Source organism: Amphiprion ocellaris, chromosome 15 (assembly GCF_022539595.1).
Source record: "Amphiprion ocellaris isolate individual 3 ecotype Okinawa chromosome 15, ASM2253959v1, whole genome shotgun sequence".
In the NCBI taxonomy this organism is placed as follows: Eukaryota; Metazoa; Chordata; class Actinopteri; family Pomacentridae; genus Amphiprion; species Amphiprion ocellaris.
Genome location: NC_072780.1, coordinates 1,179,981 through 1,202,890, shown reverse-complemented (window position 1 = coordinate 1,202,890; position 22,910 = coordinate 1,179,981). Strand labels below are relative to the sequence as shown.

At 40.1% G+C, this 22,910-nt stretch overlaps 1 protein-coding gene across 2 annotated transcripts in view; it reads left to right on the top strand.

Annotated features, from left to right (window-relative positions):
• grin2da (glutamate receptor, ionotropic, N-methyl D-aspartate 2D, a) overlaps nucleotides 1–22,910 on the top strand; it is a 300,423-nt gene that overhangs the window by 257,938 nt on the left and 19,575 nt on the right. For both annotated transcript variants that reach the window (XM_023271461.3, XM_023271462.3), the window contains exons 13-16: nucleotides 4,220–4,336; nucleotides 6,555–6,715; nucleotides 12,669–12,738; nucleotides 13,449–13,566. In XM_023271461.3, coding sequence (XP_023127229.1) covers nucleotides 4,220–4,336; nucleotides 6,555–6,715; nucleotides 12,669–12,738; nucleotides 13,449–13,566 — 466 coding nt within the window. The remainder of the gene's footprint in view (nucleotides 1–4,219; nucleotides 4,337–6,554; nucleotides 6,716–12,668; nucleotides 12,739–13,448; nucleotides 13,567–22,910) is intronic.

Below are 22,910 nucleotides of genomic sequence, written 5' to 3'. Positions count from 1 at the left end.
TGGTCCAAATAGATCATATTCCATGTGATTTGTGCTGCTCACACTGTTCAAAACAGAACAGATCTGAGAAGAGATGGGTGATTTTAATTTGGCATATGATCTGCTCTTCAGAGGAACTGCACAGGTTGCATTATTAAGTAGATAAATAAAGATTAGCACTGTCTAAACTCTCCTACCCGACCCAAAGGGTGTATGACGAAGCGGGGTTGACATAGCCAGGGTTTCTTTGTGTTAGCTGGCTTGACAAAACCTCAATCAACCATAAAAGGTGTAGTATGATGACAGTAGTGATTATCTTTCTTTGTTAACTAGGCTTCATTAATGAAGTTCTGAGCACTGTACATGTCCAGATTGCTTTCTGCCTGCTTCAGTCAGAGGAATGAGTTGTTATAGTTGAGGAAATATGAGGAATCTAACAGCTTATTACGGTAAAAAGCAACCACTGCTGCTGCAAATTATGCCAGAGAGGAGCGCTGCTGGTCGAACATTATTAATGGTTACTGAATACATTTATTTCCCCAATCAGTGCGCTCTCAATGCAGTCACTTATTTTGACATGGCAGCTGCACATTAGAGTTCTTAAATTTTCATTTTAAACCCTCATTAATTTAAATATGATATTCAGAAAGTACATTTGGTTCTGACGCTATCCCATAATGACTGGATATGTGGAAGTCAGGCTATTTTTTTTTGTCAAATCAAACTTAAATATACCCGTAGACCAGAGAGTCCATAGACCAAGCAGAAAAAAAACAGATTTATGCCTTTCAGCCTCAGCAACTGAATGCAAGTAGGTTGCCATGGCAACGTGATGTGTATAATTCGATTGCTGCAAATGCATGGCTTTGTTCAGTGCTATTTCTGACGCGTAGCTCCACAGGTTTGCACATATAGATAGCTGAGAATCTGTATCGTTCAGAGAGAACATGGTCAAAAGCACTGGTGAAAAGGGGATGTTTCCTACACAGAACCCTCCTCCAGAGCAGGTTAGCTGTGCAGCATCAGTTACCACGGTGATCTAGCAAGTTAAAATGGAGCCACCTTCGTATCATTGAAAACTCTGGCTTTAAGCTCACCATACCTGTGAGTCTTGCTTCATAGTACACTCGTCTGAACCCAGGAACATCCTAATTGCTTGTGACACAATTAGGACAAAGCTCACTGGACGCTGCACATCCTGAGGGTGGAACTTGTTTTGTTGACATGAAGAACTGGACCAGCATCCTGAAAGAAGCATTGTTGTGAATTCTCCTTGAATGTAGATAGTTCCGTGCTGTATCTGCATTGCAGTTCATCCCTTAGTTGGTTAATTAAGGAGATGTCCGTTTTCTCCTTCCTACTTAACTGCTTTTTCTAGATTATAGTGTTTATGTTGTTGCCACTTTGAACACAGATAAATCTGATCGCTAATGTAGATTAATGCACAGTATAGGTCATTTATCTTGTTATTTTTGCGAAGGCTGTGTGTAGGGTTAGCTGGGGCTCAGAAAGTAGTAATTAAGTAGTGTCAGGCAGCGTGCTGTTGGAGTTATGTTTGTGCATAAACGTTGCAGAAGCTACCACTGCTGTGTACCGGTGCAGCAAACAACCATCTGAAATCATGTTAATGTTTCCTTTCTCCTGAGTAAAGAAGCTGTACATGATTTGGTGATTCTCTGACAGGAGCTCTGCAGCGCTCAGTACCGATCAATACCGATCATACAGCTGGTTTTACAGGATGGAAACTCAACAAGCGTCAAATCCCCACCTCTGTTTTAGCACACAGTCAGTGAGGAAATAGGATGCAGAGATGTGAGAGACGGGCCTTTTACCTTGAATTTGGCATCATGTGATTTGTCTTTTGGTCAGATCGCTACTAGATCTGGAGTTACACATGAGGGAAAAAACATCTGATTTTACCTGCAGTCAGTTTCCTAACAGTGTTCCTTCACTTTCATCACCACAGTGGTCCCATTAAGTACCTGCTGTTACTTTGTGCCCTCACAACATGAAGACAAAAATCAGCAGAAGCCACCACCCACTCTCTGCTGCAGAGCAAAGAGCCACAGGAGTTAAAAAAAAAAAAAACACTCAAGGTGTTTCATTTTTTTTCTCTTCTTTTGACTGCCTGCCCAAGTGCTTTTCTCCAACAGCCCCAATCATCTCAAGAGCTCATTAGCTGCTCAAAAGGCTTCACAAAGGGGGTCAGAGGAGAGAAGGAAAGCCGATTATTTTCACTTCTTTCTCTGGAAATGTTGTTCTGTTTAGCTAAACTGAAAGTTTACTGTGTGTCAGCCTTCAAGTAAAGAGTTATTAATGACTTTTTTGCCTCTTTTCCTCTATTCAGCTTTTTTTTAAAACACTGAAGAGACAGCTGTCTGTAAGATGATTTCCCTCCATCACTCCAAATCTGATCCATTTTCATCCCTCTTGCCAGCTAAGATATAATGAGACAACCATAGCCAATCATAAGCAACAAAAAAAATAGATTACAAGATAAATCAAAATTTTAATGGAGGTTTATTCTCTAAATGACTTCCATTTATTTGTTCATTATTCATACCTGCCTTATCAGTGAGTATCCTGCCAGGCACGGTATGGATAATTGACAACCATGTATTATTTATATTAAACTTTTAATGGGTTTTACATTAGTCCAGAGGTTGTGAAACTCCCCAAGGAGACATTAGAGAAAGACTCTGTCCTTCAACCCTCCAGTATGGAAGATTTTTTTAATCATGCCTTCATTGCCAGAGCTGAGAGTGTACATTTTTCATCTTATTCATTAAGAAAATTATGCAAATTAACTTTTGGCATGAGCACAGAGTACTGTTTAAACAAATAGCTTCGTTCATCACAGTGCAAATGTAGTGCTAACACTAATCCACAGCCCTCGCTCGCTGCCTGGCTGAATGTCAACAGTGCAGCATCTTGCAGCAATAAAAGCTGCAAAATTCACTCCAAGTCCTCAAACAACCTTTCAAAGGATGTTTAATGTGCGCTACAGTAGCTTGTGTTGAACATCGGCGGTAAATGTGTTCAGATTCTTTACTCAAGAGGCAGAATCGTAATGTAAAAGTACCAAATTGCAGGTGAAGTTCCAGCGTTTGAGTTAGAAAATATAAACAAAATGTAATGGGAAAACCAAAACTAACAAGATTTAGGTTCCCATTTTCAGTGAGTCACACTGTTGCACTGCAGTCTGTAGGTTTGCACAAATGTGTCCTGTAGAAGATTATCCATTGTGTTCATGATCATGGATGAATGCTCACCTCTTTAACAGAAAATACCAATTTCTGCCAGCTGTGAGCCAGCAGTGACAGGAAAATTTGGCAAATATCAAGTAGAGGTGTGGCAACAGGCAGTCAGCTCCACATGATGTCAAATTTATGCCATCTGCTCTCAATGACAAGGACTTTGGGCCTGCATATTTTTGTTTTTCCCCCACACTTCTGCGCGATTCCCTCTTTCATCTGGAGCCTAATGCCATTATAACACCATTTCAAAATGAGTCATTCAGTGGCTGACCATAAATTGCACAATAACGATGAATAACAGTCGAGGATTTTAGTTTTATGATGTGGAATAATTCAGACTTTTCTCCAGAATGAAGCAATTGAACTCTGTTGTGGCTAATGAAGGCTATCATCATGTTGAAGCTTGAATTATACCAGAAACTAAACATCAGATATCACATCCAGTTTCAAATCACTGCCAAATCACTGGATTTTCCTTTTTAAAAATGCTCGTAGCTGCAGGTGTAGGTGTGCAAGAGGCAGAACTCTCAAAATTAGATAATATTGGGAGTAAATGTAGATGGTTTCTTTCCAACACAGTATATTAATTGACCTCTAAAGTGGAAAAAAGGCAAAGATTTAAATACAATATTTGGATATATTGCAACACGTGCTCAAACATCATAATGTCAGGAGCAGAAATGCTAGAAAAATAGTATTTCTTCAGCAGAATTTACAGCATGCCACTTTATCACTAATATAAATGTATGTTTAAGTAATAAAAGGACAAATGCCAACATCACAGTGACGGTTTTTTTGGAAGGCTGAAGTTCAGCGCTGACAAATATGACTCGACTCTCCAGGCAAGACAAAGCTTCAGCTGTTGGTTTAACAGTGAAATGTCAAAAAAAGTGAAACTAGTGTCACTGGAATTTAAAAAAAATCCTTTCACACCTGTCAGACTCAGCCTTCATTGATCTTCCTCCGCTGCACTTCTCCTCCAGGTGCTGGTGTGGGCCTTCTTCGCTGTCATCTTCCTGGCCTCCTACACTGCCAACCTGGCTGCCTTCATGATCCAGGAGGAGTACATCGACACGGTCTCAGGGCTGTCGGATAAAAAGGTACAGTCTGGGATGGGTGGAGAGATAAAATGATGGATGGATGAGCAGATGGATGGATGGATGGAAGTTCAAGATATCCAGTAGCTCACACGTTACATTCAAGAAAGATAACGCACTAATCATACTGGTCGAAGAAATACAAAACCCAATTCCAGTGAAGTTGGGACATAGTGTAAAACATGAATAAAAACAGAATACAATGAGTTGCAAATCTTTTTCAGCCTATAGTCAATCGAATACGCTACAAAGACAGTAAGCATGTTCCAAAAAAAGCTGGGAAAGGGACGTGTTTACCTCTGTGTTACATCACCCTTCCTTTTAACAACAGCAGCAAGTGTTTGGAACTGAGGACACTAATTGTTGAAGCTTTGTACGTGGAATTCCTTCCAATTCTTGTTTGATGTACGACTTCATCAATCATGTGTCCCTTAACAGTCCAGGGTCTCCGTTGCCGTATTTTGCACTTCATAATGTGCCTCACATTCTCGATAGGAGATAAGTCTGGCCAGTCTAGTACCCACACTGTTTTGCTAAGAACTGTTGTAACACATGCAGATGTGGCTTGGCATTGTTTTGCTGAATCAAAAAGGGATGTCCCTGAAAAAGAAGTTGCTCCAAAGTTGTGTACCTTTCAGCATTAATGGTGCCTTGATAGATGTGAAGAAGTTCCCCATGCGATGGGCACAAACACTCCCCCATATCATCACAGGTGCTGATAACAGTCTGGATGGTCCTTTTTCTCTTTAGCCCAGAGGACATGATGTCCATGATTTCCAAAAACAGTCTGAAATGTGGACTCATCAGACCACAGCACGCTTTTCTACTTTCGGGCCCAGAGAAGCCGGCGGTATTTCTGGGTGTTGTTAATATATGGCTTTGGCTTTGCATCAGAGAGTTTTAACTTGACCTTGTGGTTTTTCAAAGTGTTCCTGAATCCACCTGGTGAAATCCTTTACAGAATGATGTCGGTTTTTAATGCAGAGCTGTCTGAGGGATCGAAGGTCACGGGCATTCAGTGTTGGGTTTTGGCCTTGCTGCTTACATGCAGAAATTTCTCCAGATTCCCTGAATCTTTCAATGATATTATGGACTGTAGATGATGAAATCCCTAAATTCCTAGCAATTGTACATTGAGAGACGTTATTCTTAAACTGTTGGACTATTTGCTCACAAACTGATGAGCCTCGCCCCATCCTTGCTTGTGAGCGACTGAGCCTTCGGGAAAGCTCCTTTAATACCCAATCATGACACTCACCTGTTTCCAGCTAACCACCATTCCACAGGTGGACCATTATCCACTTATGGAATGTTCCAAACAGGTGTTTTTTTGAGTATTCCTCAACTTTCCCAGTCTTTTGTTGCCTCTATCCCAGCTTTTTTGGAACGGGTGCAGGCATCAAATTCAAAATGAGTGAATATTTGCAAAAAAACAATGAAGTTCTTCAGTTTGAACATTAAATATCTTGTTTTTGGAGTGAATATATTTACATTTTACACAATGTCCCAGCTTCATTGGAATTGGGTTCATAGAAATGGGGTGCCAAAAATGCTGGTATTTACAAAAAATGTGCAAAAATTGTTGGTATTTACAATGAAGTGCAAAATTACTGATATTTACAATAAACTAGAGTCTTTAAAGTACAAAAAGGGGCAATGTGATAATATACGTAATTATAGTAAGTATATAGGAGGGTCATGGTGGGTCCTAGTGGGCCTGGATTATTGGTTTATTACACAGTTTTGTTGAAGTCTTTTGTTTGTCTTTAAAAAGTGAAAAGAAATAGAAGAAAGAGGGTGAAATAAGAATGAGATCCTCTTCCCACATGCTCGTTGCTTTGTTTCACATCTTCGTTCAAGAGAGCACTTCAAAATCGCTTGAGTTAACAGAAAAACAAGTGGAATACTGTATACTTGCCTCTCCCTGTTGCCTACTCTTATTTTTCAATGCAGTTTCAGCAGAACCCACAAAAGTGTATCCTGCTGCTCTGACACTTTAAAACCTCCTCTGTTTTATCACTCCCCCCTCAGCTCTTCAGTAAAAGTGTAGCGCCTAGGCCGCTCTTTGAAAAGCAGGGACTTTGAAGCTTTGTGTAGCAGTTCATCCTTGCAGCAGGGATCAGCTCCTCTCACTCTTTTCAACTCCCTCTCTTTAACCTCCTTCTTGCCATCCTGCTGCTTTAATCTCGGCCCAGCTATTCTTCTTCTTCTTCCCATGCAGTTCCAGCAGCCGACGGAGCAGTACCCGCCGCTGCGTTTCGGCACGGTGCCCAACGGCAGCACCGAGGAGAACATCCGCTCCAACTATCCCAACATGCACCAGTATATGATCCGCAACAACCAGAAGGGCGTGGAGGAAGCCATCGACAACCTCAAGACGGGGTAAGGAAAGGAAAGGAAAGGAGGATCAAGGTGGGAACAGGGAGGAAGTGACGTATAAAGAAACAACCACAGTAAAGACGAGCAGAAGAACTAAGTTACCAGAAAGATGAAGAGTCAGTGTGTTTTGTTTCAAAATGTTTTACGCTTTTCCTAATATTTCCGCTCCCTTTTCTAACACAACATATTTCTCCCATTGTTTCATATTGATAAGGAGTTAAACACTTTCACAAGCATTCGCACTTATTTAAACACAAAGATGTTCTTAAATGACACCTCTCTAGTCTTGTTTGATTGTGTTAAAAACAGTTTCTGGGCCATTTTTTGCTCCTGTCACATTTTTACTTTCGGCTCATTTTTCTCTGCAGTATAAAATCCTGCACCTCTATGGAAACGGCACAAATCAGAAATGTCTTCTGTACAGTATGACACGGTTCCGCTATAAATCATAATTGCATCATATGTTTCTTAGGTTATTTATTTTACAAAAAAAATCAAAGAAACACGTACAACATTTTCCCACAAGTGTTACCAATACAAACATGGTGACTCTGCAAACTGTAGATGTTTTACGACTTAGATTTCTGATTTATTTCCATACTCTATCTGGATTGTGTGAACACAGCCTGCAGTTCATCCCATTTTTGATAAACAGACCCAGATTTTTGTCATGTGACCATTGTGTGGTTTTGGGTCACTAATTGCTTCATGCTTGTCTCATTTTTATACAGAATCTGGTTACAGTTTATTTTTGGTACTTTTTCTTAAATGATACATGTAAAACAAAGTGATTTAGATTTTTTTTAAAACTCAGGATTTTAAGCTTACATGTGGATAATGTTCCCAATGGAGCAGTATGCTACAGAAGAGTTGTTCATGGATCATCAGAAGGTTCAAAATCTTCCTATTTCTTTTCTGTTTTTAGAAAAACTGACTGATGAATAGCATTTATTTGGCTGTTTTTCAAAGATAACATTCTTTTGAAACCCACTGATGGATGTTGGAGTTCAGAGGGTTAAATGGTGTGATTATGCTGTAGAGTCTGGTGAATCTTAAACACAGCAATAGGCCTTTATCATAGCTGACGTTTTGGCATTTCAAAGTGGGTCAGTTCAAGGAGGGCAGAAGAATATAACCCAAAAAACTCATTTAAAAAAATCAGGTCCAGGTAGTGAATTTGGGTTTTAAAAGTAAAAGACCTTTATTTTAGTGGGTTAGAATATAAACAACACACCAACAGCATGCCAAGTTCGGGGTTAGGCATTGGGTACATAATGGCTCATTGGAGAAGATTCAAGGGAAACGAAATAACAGAGAAACATTGTTGATATTAATAGTTCCACATCTGCACTTCCTGCTCTTATTGCTCTTAGGAGAAGTTTATTTAGCCAAAGAAAACACTTCTCTGGGTGTGCAGGGCTTTTGTCTACCAAGAGGAAGCTGCACTGTATTGAAGAGAAACTAAAATAGGATAAAGGTCTTTATGGTGTTTTTTTGCCATTATCTTTTTATCAGTTGTTCTCAATAAGGACAACTAACACCCCAGAGAAAAAAACATTGCACCCTACATCTTTTTTCAGTGTTCCCCCTTTTAAGTCAGAAAAACACCGATCTTGACACTGTCACATTTTTTCATGCAACCAATCATGTGACAAGACTCGTCACCCTGGAAACTGGAGAAGTTTGTTCTTGACACGCCTGCGCATCCGGAGCTGCTTGATATTCTGTCAATCAACGGATGCTGGGGTGGGGATAAGTTGTCAAGATGTTATTGTTATAGAAACAAAACCCCACGCTTCATCCCAACCCCCCTGTTGGCGCTTTACTGCAAGAGAAAAACGGACAATTTAAAAGATTAGATCTGGTTCAACAAAAGAAAGGTGAGATAAAGTCCGGACCCATTTTGCTGAGGAGATCCAGAGTGGAATACAATGTGCTACCCAGATGGATGTTGTCGCCGCTGAGGCAGTCATCCATTTCAACATCAAACTCCATCCACAGAACCAGCTGTCCTTTCAGCATCGTGGCCAGTGACCAGGCAAACCGCTCCGACTAAAATGAGAAATTCAACAGATGCAGTGGCTTTGTTTGTATCTCTGAATGCCCAAACTGGAACCAGAAACCAGATAAGATGCAGAATGTTGATGCCTCTATACAGGCGCTATGTTTCTGGCATGGTTTGGGCCAATACTTCATTTGTAAATCAATACAAAATTATTCTGACTGATCTGGCCTTTATCCTATGATATAAAAAAAATACCATCCTGAGATGAGAGTGGTGTCTTCCAGAATGACAATTTTCTTCTCCAGACTGAAAAACCTTGGTCGGGAAGTATGTCTGCTTCGTAAGATACATATGTCTAAAACAGTGCAGGCTAAAGTGGAACAGAGTGAAATACAATACATTAGAATCAGGGTGGAAGAAAGCAGATTGGGTCGACAAGGAGCATAAAGTCAAAGAAGTCAGACGTTGTTACGACCGAAAGCAACCAAACTGTATCCACAGTCGACATCTCGTTACTACAAATATACTTCCACTGTCATCTGCTCCCAGCTTTCTACCCTGATCCATGTGTAGTCCACAAGTTAAATCTACACATTTTTGACAGCAGCGCTTACTTTAAGCAGATCTCCCCTGGTTCTTTTTATATATGTTTTACTTTTAACTCCAGGCAGTGTTGTCGTCGGTGCTCACTTCAATTACAGGACCCTCTTGGCTGACTCAACCTGTTAGCGCATTGATCTGCCTTCCTCTAGAGAGGCTCGGCTAACTGTTGTAACCTGTGCAGACCCATCAGGATCATGGCCACTAAATGAAGCGGCAGAAGAAAAGGCGGAGGGTTTGGGGAGAAGAAAAAAGCACTTTTAAATAATACATGGTAGCAGCAACCGCAGTGCGGTGGGGGAATCGTGCTGTCTCAGCACCCTTTGACACTCAGTCGCCTCGTGTCTTTAAGGGATGGGCAGTTATTATCCCCCCGAGGGACCACAAAGTACATAAAGCGCTTGCTGTGAAATATACACTCGCGCATCGTGTTTGAAGTGAGAGGTGAAGGATGGGAGTGATGTTCAGCAATGCAGATGAGAGTTCAAATGTTTAATGGGACAAGCAAACACGGGCACTTTGGCAAACCGACAAGAAGCGACCGCAGTCCTTAACAAATTTGACTTTCCGTGTTATTAAAACTCCCCTCATCCTCCTCCTCACTCTTACATCTGTTTCTACCTCTTTCCTTCTCACTTCAGTCCCCCAGCTCTCAACCATCTCTCTCATTATCCACTGTTTATCTCTCTCCTCTCCTCCTGACATTATTTACGAAGGAAACATTAGTTTACGCCGTCAAGGCAAAGCGTTATAAAGATTCCTCTTGGATTTGGCTGTCAAGGCATCGAACAGCTCCTCTTCATCTCAACCTCATCTTTTCTCCCTAATCCTGTTCCTGTGTTCCATGTGGCCCTTTCCTCCTCCCTCATTACCTCCTCGCTCCCAGCTCATCACCTTCTTTGCTTCTGCTTTACACTTCCTCCTCCCCACCTTCTCCAATCATTATTTCAAACTTCACACTTTCTCTACTTCTTTTCCTGTCTCCCTCCTCCTCCTGTGTCCTCCTCTTCACTTCTTTTCAGTCTTCCATCCTTCAGCACAATCATTCTCCTTTCCAGGAAGAATTTGGTTACACCGTGCAGCTCCCAGAGTGTGAATATAAATGAATGTGAAGGAGACGAGCAGGTGTAGTGACAAATCCATCATCAGATCCTCGGATGTACATCATCCGTCTGAACTGAGCTGTTACGTTTAATCCATTATAGTATGATGAACTGTTCTAATTCACTTTTGATGTAGGTACATTTTACACACCTGCTGTTTCTGCTCCTACACTGGCAGGCAATTTCAACTGATGACTTTTTTCATTATAGTTTAATCTTCTGATTTTTTTCATTATTTTTCATTTAGTTTGGAAAAAGCGGTAAAATTGTCACATGCGAATACGTTTTTTGTTTCATCCATCCATCTTGCGCTTTTTTGGTGTTGGGTGTTAGGCAGCAGGCTAAGAAGGGAGATTCCATGATCATCAGACAAGTGTTTTAACCCTTCATGGGGCAAGTGATCATATTTGATAACTTCTACACACTTTGAATATGGCGTTGCTCCTGCCTCTCAGTGAGGTGGAGAAGCATTTGGTTTTCACCCAGCCAATCTTCGATGATCACTCCATGTTACAGAACACGATATCATGGCATTTGACCAATCAGCAGAGGCCTGGAAGATTTCAAGCTTTCTCTTTTCTCCAAAGTTGGAAAAAGATGGACTTGTGGCTCGGTCCTCTTCCATATTTTCAGTTGAAATGTCAAAACATCAAAATGGTTAGCTGACGAAACTCACACATTTAGTGTAGTTGTGCTAAGTGCTAAGTAGTTGTGCTAAGTGATGATGTATACATTTCTTGGAATTTTTTTTTTAAACCACTAACGGGCAAGGAACCGTGTGTGGTAACTTCACTGACATTGAATTTCAACATGAAAATTAAAAATTTGAAAAATGTCACAAAAGTAAAAAAGTCTTATATGCTCCAATAACACTCTAGGGTTGAAATTTTGAATTTCAAAATATTTCAATTAGTGCCCTATAAAGGGTTAAAAAGATGCTAATTATATTTCAGTTGTTATTTGCATGCAAAACTGTTGTAGATGTCAATATTAAAAAAAAAACAGTACAATGATGTTGCTTTTAACTATTTTGCCCAGACTGGCTGCAAAGACAACAATAAGCCACCTGCCTAATATTGTGTAGGTGCCTTTGTGTTGCCAAACAGCTCTGAACAACAAGGGCATGGATAGAGGGTCCTCTGGGGGTCTCTTGTGGTGTTTGGCTCTGGGATGTTGGGAGCAGATTCTGTTGGGTTGCATGGTGGAGCCTCCATGAATCAGTCTTGTCCTAGTGCATATGGATGAGCTATCAGACAGGGATCTGAGGAGTCTGGGGGCTGAGTCAACGCCTTGGGTTCTTTGTCATGTTCTTTGAGTTGTTCGTGAACACAGTGTGTTAAAGCACCATGTCCTGATTGGGGGAGACTACTGCTGTTGCCATAGGGACCCATGCAAGACACAAGGTTTCCCAGTAAAACATTACATTTACACAAGATGATGAATTATTCAGCTTTTCACTTCTTCTGTTACTGATTTTCATGTTAATTGACTAGTCAGTTAATTTTTATATATATATATATATATATATATATATATATATATATATATATATATATATACACCTTCCTTAAGGTTGTTTGTAAAAACAGAGCAACAGTTGATGAACACCTTAACATATTTCACTATTTCTTCATATTGTCTTTGACAATATTCTGTATTTCATTAAACCGATTTTATTTCCTTTGCACATAAGACATCAAATATTCCATCATGTTTATTTCAGACAGGTTGATGTTGCCATGTCTAATCCAGTATTATTGCTGAATTTCACAGAGACATGACTCTGCTATAGCAATAGACCTGAGATCAGTATGTAAACTTGGCAGCACATTTAGGAATCAATTTGCATTTCTGCAAGCAGCTGCAGAACGAGATTACAACAGGGAGAAGAGGGAGATTATTTTCCTGCCAAGAAGAAGTAAGATTCACACCCCTGACTTGAATCGCAACCTCCCCTGTTGCTGCATTGTATTCAATCCATTGTAGGTGGGGAAATGACATCTCTGCCTCCCCTATGATGGATATCTCTCTGTGTGACTGTTGAGAATCGGTGCAAAATGGTGTCTAGGTGGAACCCTCTTTTGAAACACGTCTGTTTTCCTTTTAGAGAGTTGTTGTCACAGTGCTGCTTTGTCCATCATTTCTGTCATTTTGTTCACTAGTTGCACTTGCTCTGTTGTCATTTAGCTCCAGGTCAGTGATTTCCATTTCTTTGCTGTAATTTTCCTCTTTCATTCCGCCTCTGCAGGAAACTGGATGCCTTCATTTATGATGCTGCCGTGCTGAACTATATGGCCAGGAAGGACGAGGGCTGCAAGGTAAGAAATAGATCTCTGCCATTTCACAGCTCTGCACAGTGACACAGTCATATATATACCAGAAGCCATTGTTGAAGTCTCCTTACCCTGCATCTACTGTGCGCAGAAAAAAATATATAAAATCTTGTGTGTACTCGGCCTCTTCTAGTGGGAAGCACAACAAGCATACTAAATGAGCACTGCAACAAAAGTTACATCTACATTAAATGAATCAAATGCATCCCATGCATTTATATTTGTCCCTCGCGGTTTGTAGCTAGTTAATATTGTCATTTTTGGACAGCGCTGCTGTTGATTTATTTATGTTTGTGTTTGATACAGCTCCCACAGCGAGAATGAAAATCCTGCCCAGTGATCATTTGTAATAAGGTCTGTGGGAGGCCTGAGCTCCCAGCAGCCTCATACAACAGCCAGTGCTGCAGTAATTATTACAACTGATGTGGATCTATATTAATTCCTCCACTGAAACAATATCCCAAGCTCCAGCCCTGGGACTTTGTGGGTTGTCGATATTAGAGCCGAGTGAACTGCATTCATGCGACAGTGACAGTAAGCCAAAAATAAATAAAGAAATGAAATCAGAGCAGCAGAAATAACTCATTTTCTCATTACCATCTGCCTCTCTGTGTCTGACTTTGTCTGTGGATTAATGTGTTTGTACGCATGCATGGGTTTGGAGATGCTTATATGTGTTTTTTGGATTCCTAAAGGTGATGACTATCGGCTCTGGGAAGGTGTTTGCCACCACGGGCTACGGCATCGCTCTGCACAAGAACTCCCGCTGGAAACGACCGCTGGACCTGGCTCTGCTGCAGCTGGTTGGAGACGGTAAGACAACAAAGGAGGATGGTTCACATAAGAAGAGGAAAAAATGGGAACACATCCACACTAAGCGTTTTTCATTTTAAAACACCACATTAAAGCTCTTCTCTGGTAACTGATTAAATCCCTACAAACACATCTCTGTGTATCAAGGCTACATAATTAGAAGTCATAAATGTTTTAGGCCGTTGTTCTGGACCTTTGTTCCTCCTCATCTCATTTGCGCCCTCCCACCATCAAAAAATCTCTGTCCATCAAACAACACATTTAAAGCAAGAAAAGGGTTTTAGTCACAATTAGGCATCATCACACAAAAAAATCTAAGTGTACAGGCTTTCCTGTGCAAGTTACCACCGTTAAATGGGCATGTATCTGCTCCTGAAACTCCATCTATTCATCAAAGGCTGCTCTCATTACAACATGAGGGTTTTTTTTTTGGCTCAAATGCTTAAAGAAACTCTTGATGATGTTGTTCAGATCTTTTGTGGGTTTGAAAATAATGACTGCAAAGTTGGAAGTAGTGTAAGATTGTGTTACAAGTCATAAGGATGGCACCTGACAGAGTTCACCATACAGCGGTTCCCTTGTCTCTTCCACGTAGCTTTAATTCCCAAAGCTTAACCAGACTATAACAAGACAGCTGGTTACAAATTAATCTTTTAGCTGTTTCTTAGGGCTGTAGGTTTCCTCTCTGACTACATCTTTGTTTGGGAAACCTTTTGTTTTATATTCTATAGATGAGTATGTGCATTTCATAAAACTTTTTTTTTTTGTTATTAAACTTTTTATTCAAAGAAACAGCTCATACATGTTGCTCTTATTTTGTATACATCTTGTCAAGTCTTAACAAGGTGATAAGGGGAAAAAAATAAAAATAAAAAAATAGGACAAAACAAGACAAAGGGGAAAAAAAGAGCGAGAAAGAAAAATAAGATAACAAAAATCTCAGTGGGCGTCCTCAGTATTTGAAAGATTAGAAATTATCATGGTAACTAGAAAATAGCAGTAACAGCCGTAAAAATAAATGTGTTTGTCTGTCCCATATGCTCCTTCCTTCCGTGATTTCTCAGAGGAACATTATCTTATCAGGGGTGAAAACAGCAATGACAAGAGCAACCTCAACCCAAATGATAGCAGTAAATAAAGATAGATTGCTGCATACATGTATAATACTGACCAATAGTAGTTTAATTGCTGAACTGAAACAGAAAACAGAACCCGGTGAGTAGAGTCAGAAACTAGGGGGTTTTTATCACTTTACCCAGCCTTTTGCCTATAAGTTTCTAGATAGTTTATCCAGATTTTCCAGTAACTTTCAAACTTATCTTGTTCAAGCCTAAGAATGAATGTTAGCTTCTCCATTATGAAAATGTCCTGAACCACTTTGATCCAATCCTCAACTGTAGGAGAATCTTTTGCCAACCATTTCCTTGTGATTGCTTTCTTACTCGCCACTATTAAAATATTATACATATATTTGTTTTCAGGTCCCTTCACATCATCCGGTCTTAGCCACAGACATAAGGTCTCGAATCCTGGTGGAATCACTATTTTCATAATTTTCTCCATGTTCAATTTAATTTCTTCCCAATATTTTGAAATGACCGGGCAGTCCCAGAACACATGAAAATGTGTTGCCTTACTCTCTCCACAGGATCTCCAGCAAAATGTACTCCCTCCCAAAGCAATCCTTTTAGCTGGAACTCTAAAAAACCTAGCTATACTTTTCCCCCCAAATTCTCTCCAGGACAGAGCAGATGTACTTTTCCACTGTTGACTAATTATTTTCTCCCATGTTTCCATCTGTATTGTGGTGTTACTCTCCTTCTCCCATTTCTCCTTTATGTATGCAGTATTGTCCCTTACTAGCTCTTGTAACACCTTATAAATTTTCGATATGTTTCCGCATCCAGGGTCTGACCTGCAGCTGAATAGAAATATTTTCACTATACCCATATTAGTTTGTTGCAATTCTTCCTTTTTCGTTATTTTCTCTAGGTATTGTCTTAGTTGCAAAAATCTATAAAAATCTTGATTGGTTAAATCAAATCGATTTTTTAGATCCTGAAATTGTCGCAGTGTGCCTCCCTCATAAAGATCGCCATGCTTTATTAACCCTTTATCAGCCCACTGCTTAAATCTTGCATCCATCTTGTTTGGTAAAAAATCTGAGTCATATCCTATCCCTCTTAAAATCCAGTATGGTTTCTTTGTCTTGTTTTCACTGGCTACCCTGTGCCAAATCCTAACTGACATTTTTATCCATGGGTTTATATCTTTTAAACAGGAATACAGCCCACTGTCCCCTATAACTGCTTGTAATGGGATATCGCTAGATATCTGACATTCTATGTCTTTCCATTTCGCTTCATAGGAAGGATTGCAAATGTTAACCAAAAATTTTTTCTGCACCACTTGGTAATAATTTTTAACATTTGGGTCATAAAACATCTTAAGACCAGGCTGGATGAAGAGAGAGAGGATGGGATGGTAAGTTTCAGACCACAACCTCTAGAGGATAAAAAAAAGTTGATATCAGTAGTGTTCCATCTAGCTGACTGCAGAAATTCTGTCTGAACTGGATCCTTGTGAAAATAGTGACATTTTGCTATGTAGACATGGAAAAGTTTGTCTGAGGACAAAATGAGCATAAAAATACTCTTTAAAAATGTCTATTTTCTTCTGGTATTCCAGTACAGATGGAAAGCTTACAAAAGACAGTCAACTGTTGCGATGATTTCGTAATTTATCCGTAATAGTGTGCCCATGGCCTCGCAGAAGTTTGCATAAGTTTTATTAGCAGATGGTGCGATTCTGTTTGTGGTGAGATAAAAGAGAAGGAAGTTCAAAGTTAAACAAATGTTGAGGATGAGGAAGAGAGATTGAACAGCTGAAGGAAGAAAGAGGTGAAGATGAGGAAGGGTGTGATGGGATAGATGAGGGTCAGCGGAGAAATGAAAGGAGATGAAGGTTGTGAGAGAGAAAGATCAATACAGAAGGTTAAAGGGAGGAAGAGGAAGACTGGTGTGATCTCATAAAGCTGTCACATTCATAGTTCACACACACACACACACACACACACAGTGGTACATCACACACTCTCCATCTGACCTCGCTGACGACACACAGACACACACACACACACACACACACACACACACACACACACACACACACACACACACACAGAGCCCGGCATCTTCTTAACTTTTTGCCCTGAATCTGTTCCTTTTCCAATTTTTCCTTTCTTTCCCTAAAGCTGTGGCACATGATGAAGCTATTACCTTCCCATTCTACTGCAGATAGATAGATAGATAGATAGATAGATAGATAGACAGACAGACAGACAGACAGACAGACAGACAGACAGACAGATAGATACTCGATTAATCCTGAGGGAAATTCAAATATGTTTCAGTTTGACATATCTTATATTTATTTATTCCAATACTGTTGCCTATTTTTACCCAACTTATCATATATTAAATTGGGATAACTTATCACCCCAGTAACCCAGAAAATGTCAGAAAAGCTTCAAACATGTTGTGAAAGGATTGTAGTTTAACTCAAACCATGATATTCTTCTCTACCTAATCCAGTGTTTTTGGTGCTTAAACTTCACCAAGCTTCTAATATGCAGTTATATTTCTTATTTTCCTGAAACTAACCACATAGTTTGACAAACAAAACTACAGCCTGGTCTCGTGATTGAAAGTCCCATTCCTACTTCCAACTTGTGGACTTATAATGTGTTTGTTTTGAAACAGAAATGAGAATGCAGTTTAGTTATACAGGAACATGGTTGTGCAGAGACTGGGATGTGCTGATGCTGTTTAGTAGGAGCACCGTCTCTGCATCCTGGGCTGAGCAGCACCCAACACTAACTGTAATTTAAAGAAATACAACCAAGCAAGAGCATTTATCCCTATATAGCAAAAATGATAACAAGATGCTACCAGATCATTCTCCAGTCCTGACTACATACATTTCAAAGACTTCTGGCTGTTTTCCTAAATCTCGTAAAACATGTAGGTGTGTTAAAAAAAAAGGTGTAAGAATGATGGATTAGATCACACAGAGAAAAAAGGTAAAGAGCAGGAGGTGCGACGGAGACATAAGTGAGGACCGGAGGTGCTAATGGCTGCTTTCAGTTCCTAATACAACAATAGAGTGCTTGGCATTGTTGCATTTTACGGTTCTGCTCCTGGAGAAGATTCAAAACACAAAGAAGGGGATCATTTTTAATCCTTTAAGTCGTCTATTTGAACAGTGCCAATAATTATACCCATTTACTAAATCCCACAGACAGGTGAGCATTATTTAAATTACAACTGTGTAATCACACCACAACAACTGAGGGAAAGTCTGTCATAATTATAAGATCTGTTGACGGGAAAATGTGATCCTCAAGAGACTCAGACATAATTGCATGGAAACAGCCAAACTTCCAGCATTTGACAAATGAAATTACAAATTGCTACTTAATGACTAAAATAAATTCCAGGCTCTTCCTCTTCTCCCCGGCACAGGTCTCAAGGAAAGATAAACAACATTTGTAAACTTCTGCTGCGTTAACCTGCATCAGAAGCAAATGAAATGCTCTGATTACTTTTTAATTGACTGCATTTTTTCCGTAATATTTCCTCTTACATTCATGTAAGTTGGTCTGGTTGAATAAAGCAGAATAATGACAGGAGACTCACACACATAGCAGAGACAGTGAATTACTTTAACACAGTGGCCATGGACAGACTCCAGTAATTTGGTATGGAAGGAATCTGAAGGTCTACTGCATTTACGTAATCATTCTACATTTTTATATTTTTATATTGACAGAAAAAGCTTTTTAGCTTCTGCTGATATCGGTGCTCAGTACGGAGAGAAAAGGTAAAGAACATCAGGGTTGAATACATGAGAAATGTTGTAGCATTAATTCGCATAAGCTATGAAAGCAGGACACAAAATGATTTTACTTAATTGATAAAAGAGTAATACTTCAGTGAGTCTTTGTGCATGTAGACATGAGTGCATGAAGACAGAAAAAAATAAGGTCTTTTGCAACCAAAATAGTGATATTGGCCCAAACAACAGTATGGCAAAAGGGAGATTGTATAACAAAGGCAGGGAAAAAAACACGAAAAACTAGAAAAGCAGGTAAAACATATTAAAATTGAAGATGTGTGTTGATTATTTTGGATGATAAACAGCCCAAAGATTGAAGTGAAATTGAAATTCTGGCATCTGTAAGCCTGAGTATCAGCTGTTACTCCTCATATTTCATAGTAAAAAGTTGGAAAAGCTTGATGGGACAGACCCAGTGAAGATGCAGCAGTCCTCGGGCAGAAATGAATTGGGTCATCTGATATGCCTTTTTTGTCCCAAAAAGATGTTCGTAAGTTGAAATCAGTCTCTCACGCTGTATAAAGGTTAGAATAGTAGTGACCAACAGGGCAGCAACTATTGGTCAGTTTTGTGATGGTTAATCTGTTGATTATTTCTGGATTCATTGATTATTTGTTTGTTAAATGTCACATGTTGGTGAAAAATAAGACTTTCCCAAGGCCCAAGATAATAAATGTGTTGTTTTGTCCACAGTCCAAAGGTATTCAGTTTACTGTCATATAAATTTCAGAAGCTGGACTTGGAGTGTTTATTTTTCTTCTTTATAACCAATCTAAATCTTTGTTTAGTTTGTGACTAAAAGCAGCAGCCTTTGGAGCTGAAATACACAGTCAGTGTGCAAGTGCCAAAAACTACAATTCCCCAAATGACCACTCGAGGCTCCAAAAGCAAGTACATCCCAACAGTACATCCCATGTTAAAATGTCCAGCTTTACAGTTTGAATAAACACATTTACAGCCTGGTACAAAAAGCAGCTTTGGTTTCTATAGCTAATTTTTCTGTTTGTGACATCTGTACAGGGGATGATTTTAAATTGGATTACGGCTTAAAGTTATGAGTAATTAAGGGTATGATTGGTCCATGTCCTCTCACAGCTCCATTCATTAGCCACATCCTTTTTGGATTTTGGAGTTAGGAGGAGTCAGGCACTGCTAAGATGGCGACAGGTGGAGTCACCACAGTGAGCCCCAAAACAGCTGGAAACCTCTGGGTGACTTCACAGTGGGTTCATCCATCTTTGTACACAATCTGTGTTTGTTGCACAGAACGAGCTGACAAGTCATCCTTGGAAACTATTTAGAAAAAAGTCAGGCATGTTCAGAAGATACTTCGCAGGTGATTCCTGGTTGTTCTTCCTAGGATGTTGATCGATGCATCCAACTGTGGATCAGCCAAAAGTGCATAGCTCCAAGCCTTGAGAAACAGATTTTTGCATGGCTGTGATCTTGTACAAATCCAGCTTCCTCCGAAGCTAAAACTCCCAAGTGTCCTCCAGAAGTGCCCTTGAAAAGATTAATATCTTTATCTTAGAGATGAGTTAGACCTCTTACACGTCCTTCATTCTGACAACATCATCCACCTCTCAGACTGGTTGTCCCGTCATTATTTGTACATTTACGGGTTAGTTGATGTTTTGACAAAGTAATTTCTTTGTGAGATAGAGAAACTGCACAATGACACCATGACTGGAATAACTGCACTCTCAAATAATTTACTTCTGTCATTCACAAAGAAGGCGTTACAATAATTTTAAATGACTTGCTTGTTTTTTCTGTCCTGTCCAATATTTCCCCCAACAAAGTTCACTTTTCCTTATTTATATGCTGAATATTGCCTGTGTCCAGAGTGTCACAGAGAATGCAATCCAATCCAAGTATGACAGGTATAAAATTAAGTTATGAAATTGAGCAGACCAGACAAAAGCAATCTCTTTGTTTACCAAGCTGACATGCATATTTAATATACTAAGAAAAAACATTTTTGTACTTGTAGATTGTGTGTGATGTTGCTTGATACAAAGTGCTTGGAATCAGTATTATATAGCTGAGATGTAGATGACAAATCAGTAATGTTTGAAGCTCTATTTGTGGAGAATTCTGTCATGACTTCAGGATCATGTGGTCTGCCTTTTGCTGATGATGTAGTTTTTTTTATAGCTTAATCACGGTTCACTGGTTTGGTTTACGGCAAGGTGTGGATGTGAATGTGAAACCATGAATGGCAACATTAGAGATGAGGACATTATGACAATATGGAGGTAAAGAGGGTGTTTAAATTGCCTTTCATGGCAACTGGGGCAAGTATTTTTCAGTAAGCATCCAAAAGAAACCTTGACTTACATTAGTGTTTACTCATCTCTGTGGTTAAAGTTTAAACAGCCAACTAAAACTTCTTAGGTAAAGTTTGGGAAAGATTTTAGCCATGGTTTGAAACCTCAACTGTTGGACAGGATTATGAAACACCAGTTTGAAAAGAGAGAAGATGTTGGAACCAATTAATTCTATACATGGATTGGTAGATCTATGAAGACAGCAGAAGGTTACATAGGCAGGATACTGACTGTTGCATCGAGGTAAGCCAGACACAATCACTGCCCATTACATTTTGTTTCACAGAAGCATTATCTTTGCACAAACTGACATGTTCGTATGAACAAAGTGGGCCACATGTTGTTACATTTGGTGAGGTGTGAGTAAAACCTTACCTAACACAGAAGCTTGAGAGGTTTCAACAGTGGTTCTACTCCATTACTGCTTGTGTTATCACTGTGAGAGCTTGCTTGTTAGCAGCCTGAAAGGTCATTTGAAGAGCCTGAACAAATGCTGTTTCATTTTCAGGTGAGGAAGGCCTAAGTGAGATTCTGGGTTCACACACAATAGCAGCAGCAGCAGCATCTGGCGCATGCTGAAACACAGACCTGTTCTATGTTACACCATAGCTGGTCTTGAAATGTGTCACCGAGGGTTGACAAGAGAATAAGCCACTGTCTCAGTTTCCCAGACTGACACATCCAGACAATTGTACCTTGAAGTTTCCTCTATATGTAGTTCCTATGAACTATAGGCATCAAATTCCAGTCTCAGAATAAGAAGCTGAGAGGATAAAAACTACTTGTGTGAACTGAAAAGAGCCGGTTGGTGTGATGTGCTCACAGCATTTGATAGTATGTCTCCTGTTTGCCTGCTTTTGGAGGTTTTGCAGGTGACACTATAAGTATTAAACTGCCCCAAATCATAATACCCTTTCCTTAAGGCTTTTTTCTGCATGTATTGGATAAAGGGAATATTATTTATAATGCCAGTGAGAGGATTAAAGATTGGGGGACCTTAAATCCTCACTGCACAGGGGATCCAGGAGCATTGACTCGGTTAGAATAGGAGTGAATTAAGCTGAACTGAATTGTTCCCAAATCACAACGAAGCTGTCAAAAATCGACTGAATGAGACATGAATTCTGTTTTTTACAGTTTCGGCTTTTCCGCCCTTGCGTTTGCAGGCCGATTCCCCCCTTCTTTGCTCCGTGGCATTTTCCTCCTCAGAGCAGGTAAAAGAGGATACAGATGAAATTCCGCCTGTCTGTCAGCTCTTTGTGGGGGGAAAAGATTTCTCCCAAAGAGCAGCTTTATGCGCCGCAGACTGCCGTGATTAACGTATTTACAGGGAGATAAAAGGAGAGAGGCGGACAGCTGGACAGGGAGAGAGAGAAATCAAGCGAGCGCTCATTGAAACTCGATGAATTAGATTATGGGAGTGAGCCGCACACAGAACCAACATGCGTATTAGCGTCTATTGTTGGGAGGAGGAAGGGTCGATGGAGTTGAGCCTGCTTTAATTCAGCTGTCAAGGAACATTTGAATTCCCACACGACTGTTGGGGAAGTGAAATGTGGCGCACATGCTGGAGTGAGACTTGTTTTGTGCGAGCGGATTTGACGCTCCGTCAACATGGCAGAGTTGTGGTGGTCTAATCCATGCGGCGGTGCTTTATGGAGGTGCTTCCAGACAGCGTTAATTAACCCAGAGGTCGATTAATATTGTAACTGTGAGCATTGGGAAGTGGAGCCGCCTTTGACTGGGACATCTCCAGAGTGTGTACAGTGACAGATCTGGAGCGTGTTTTCAAGACTGTGTACTAAAAACCCAGTCAAACACACCCGTCTGCATAAGTCTGTCTGTGCATGCGAAGGCAAAGCATGATTCCCCTCCTTCTGTCTCATTCTTTTTGATTATTGCATTAATGGCCGGCACAGAGTCACATTAAGGCTGGGTTATGCTGTCTGTACGAAGGTGACGCGTGGAAATCTGCTCCAGAGAACAGGCGTGACTTTATACTCCATGTGGCGTCTGCTCCCAAACTGCAGGGGGCAGTGTATCGCAAACACACATCTTCCACAGTACTAAACTAGAGGAAATTTGCCATCTTTTACAAGACTTACAACATGAGATTTT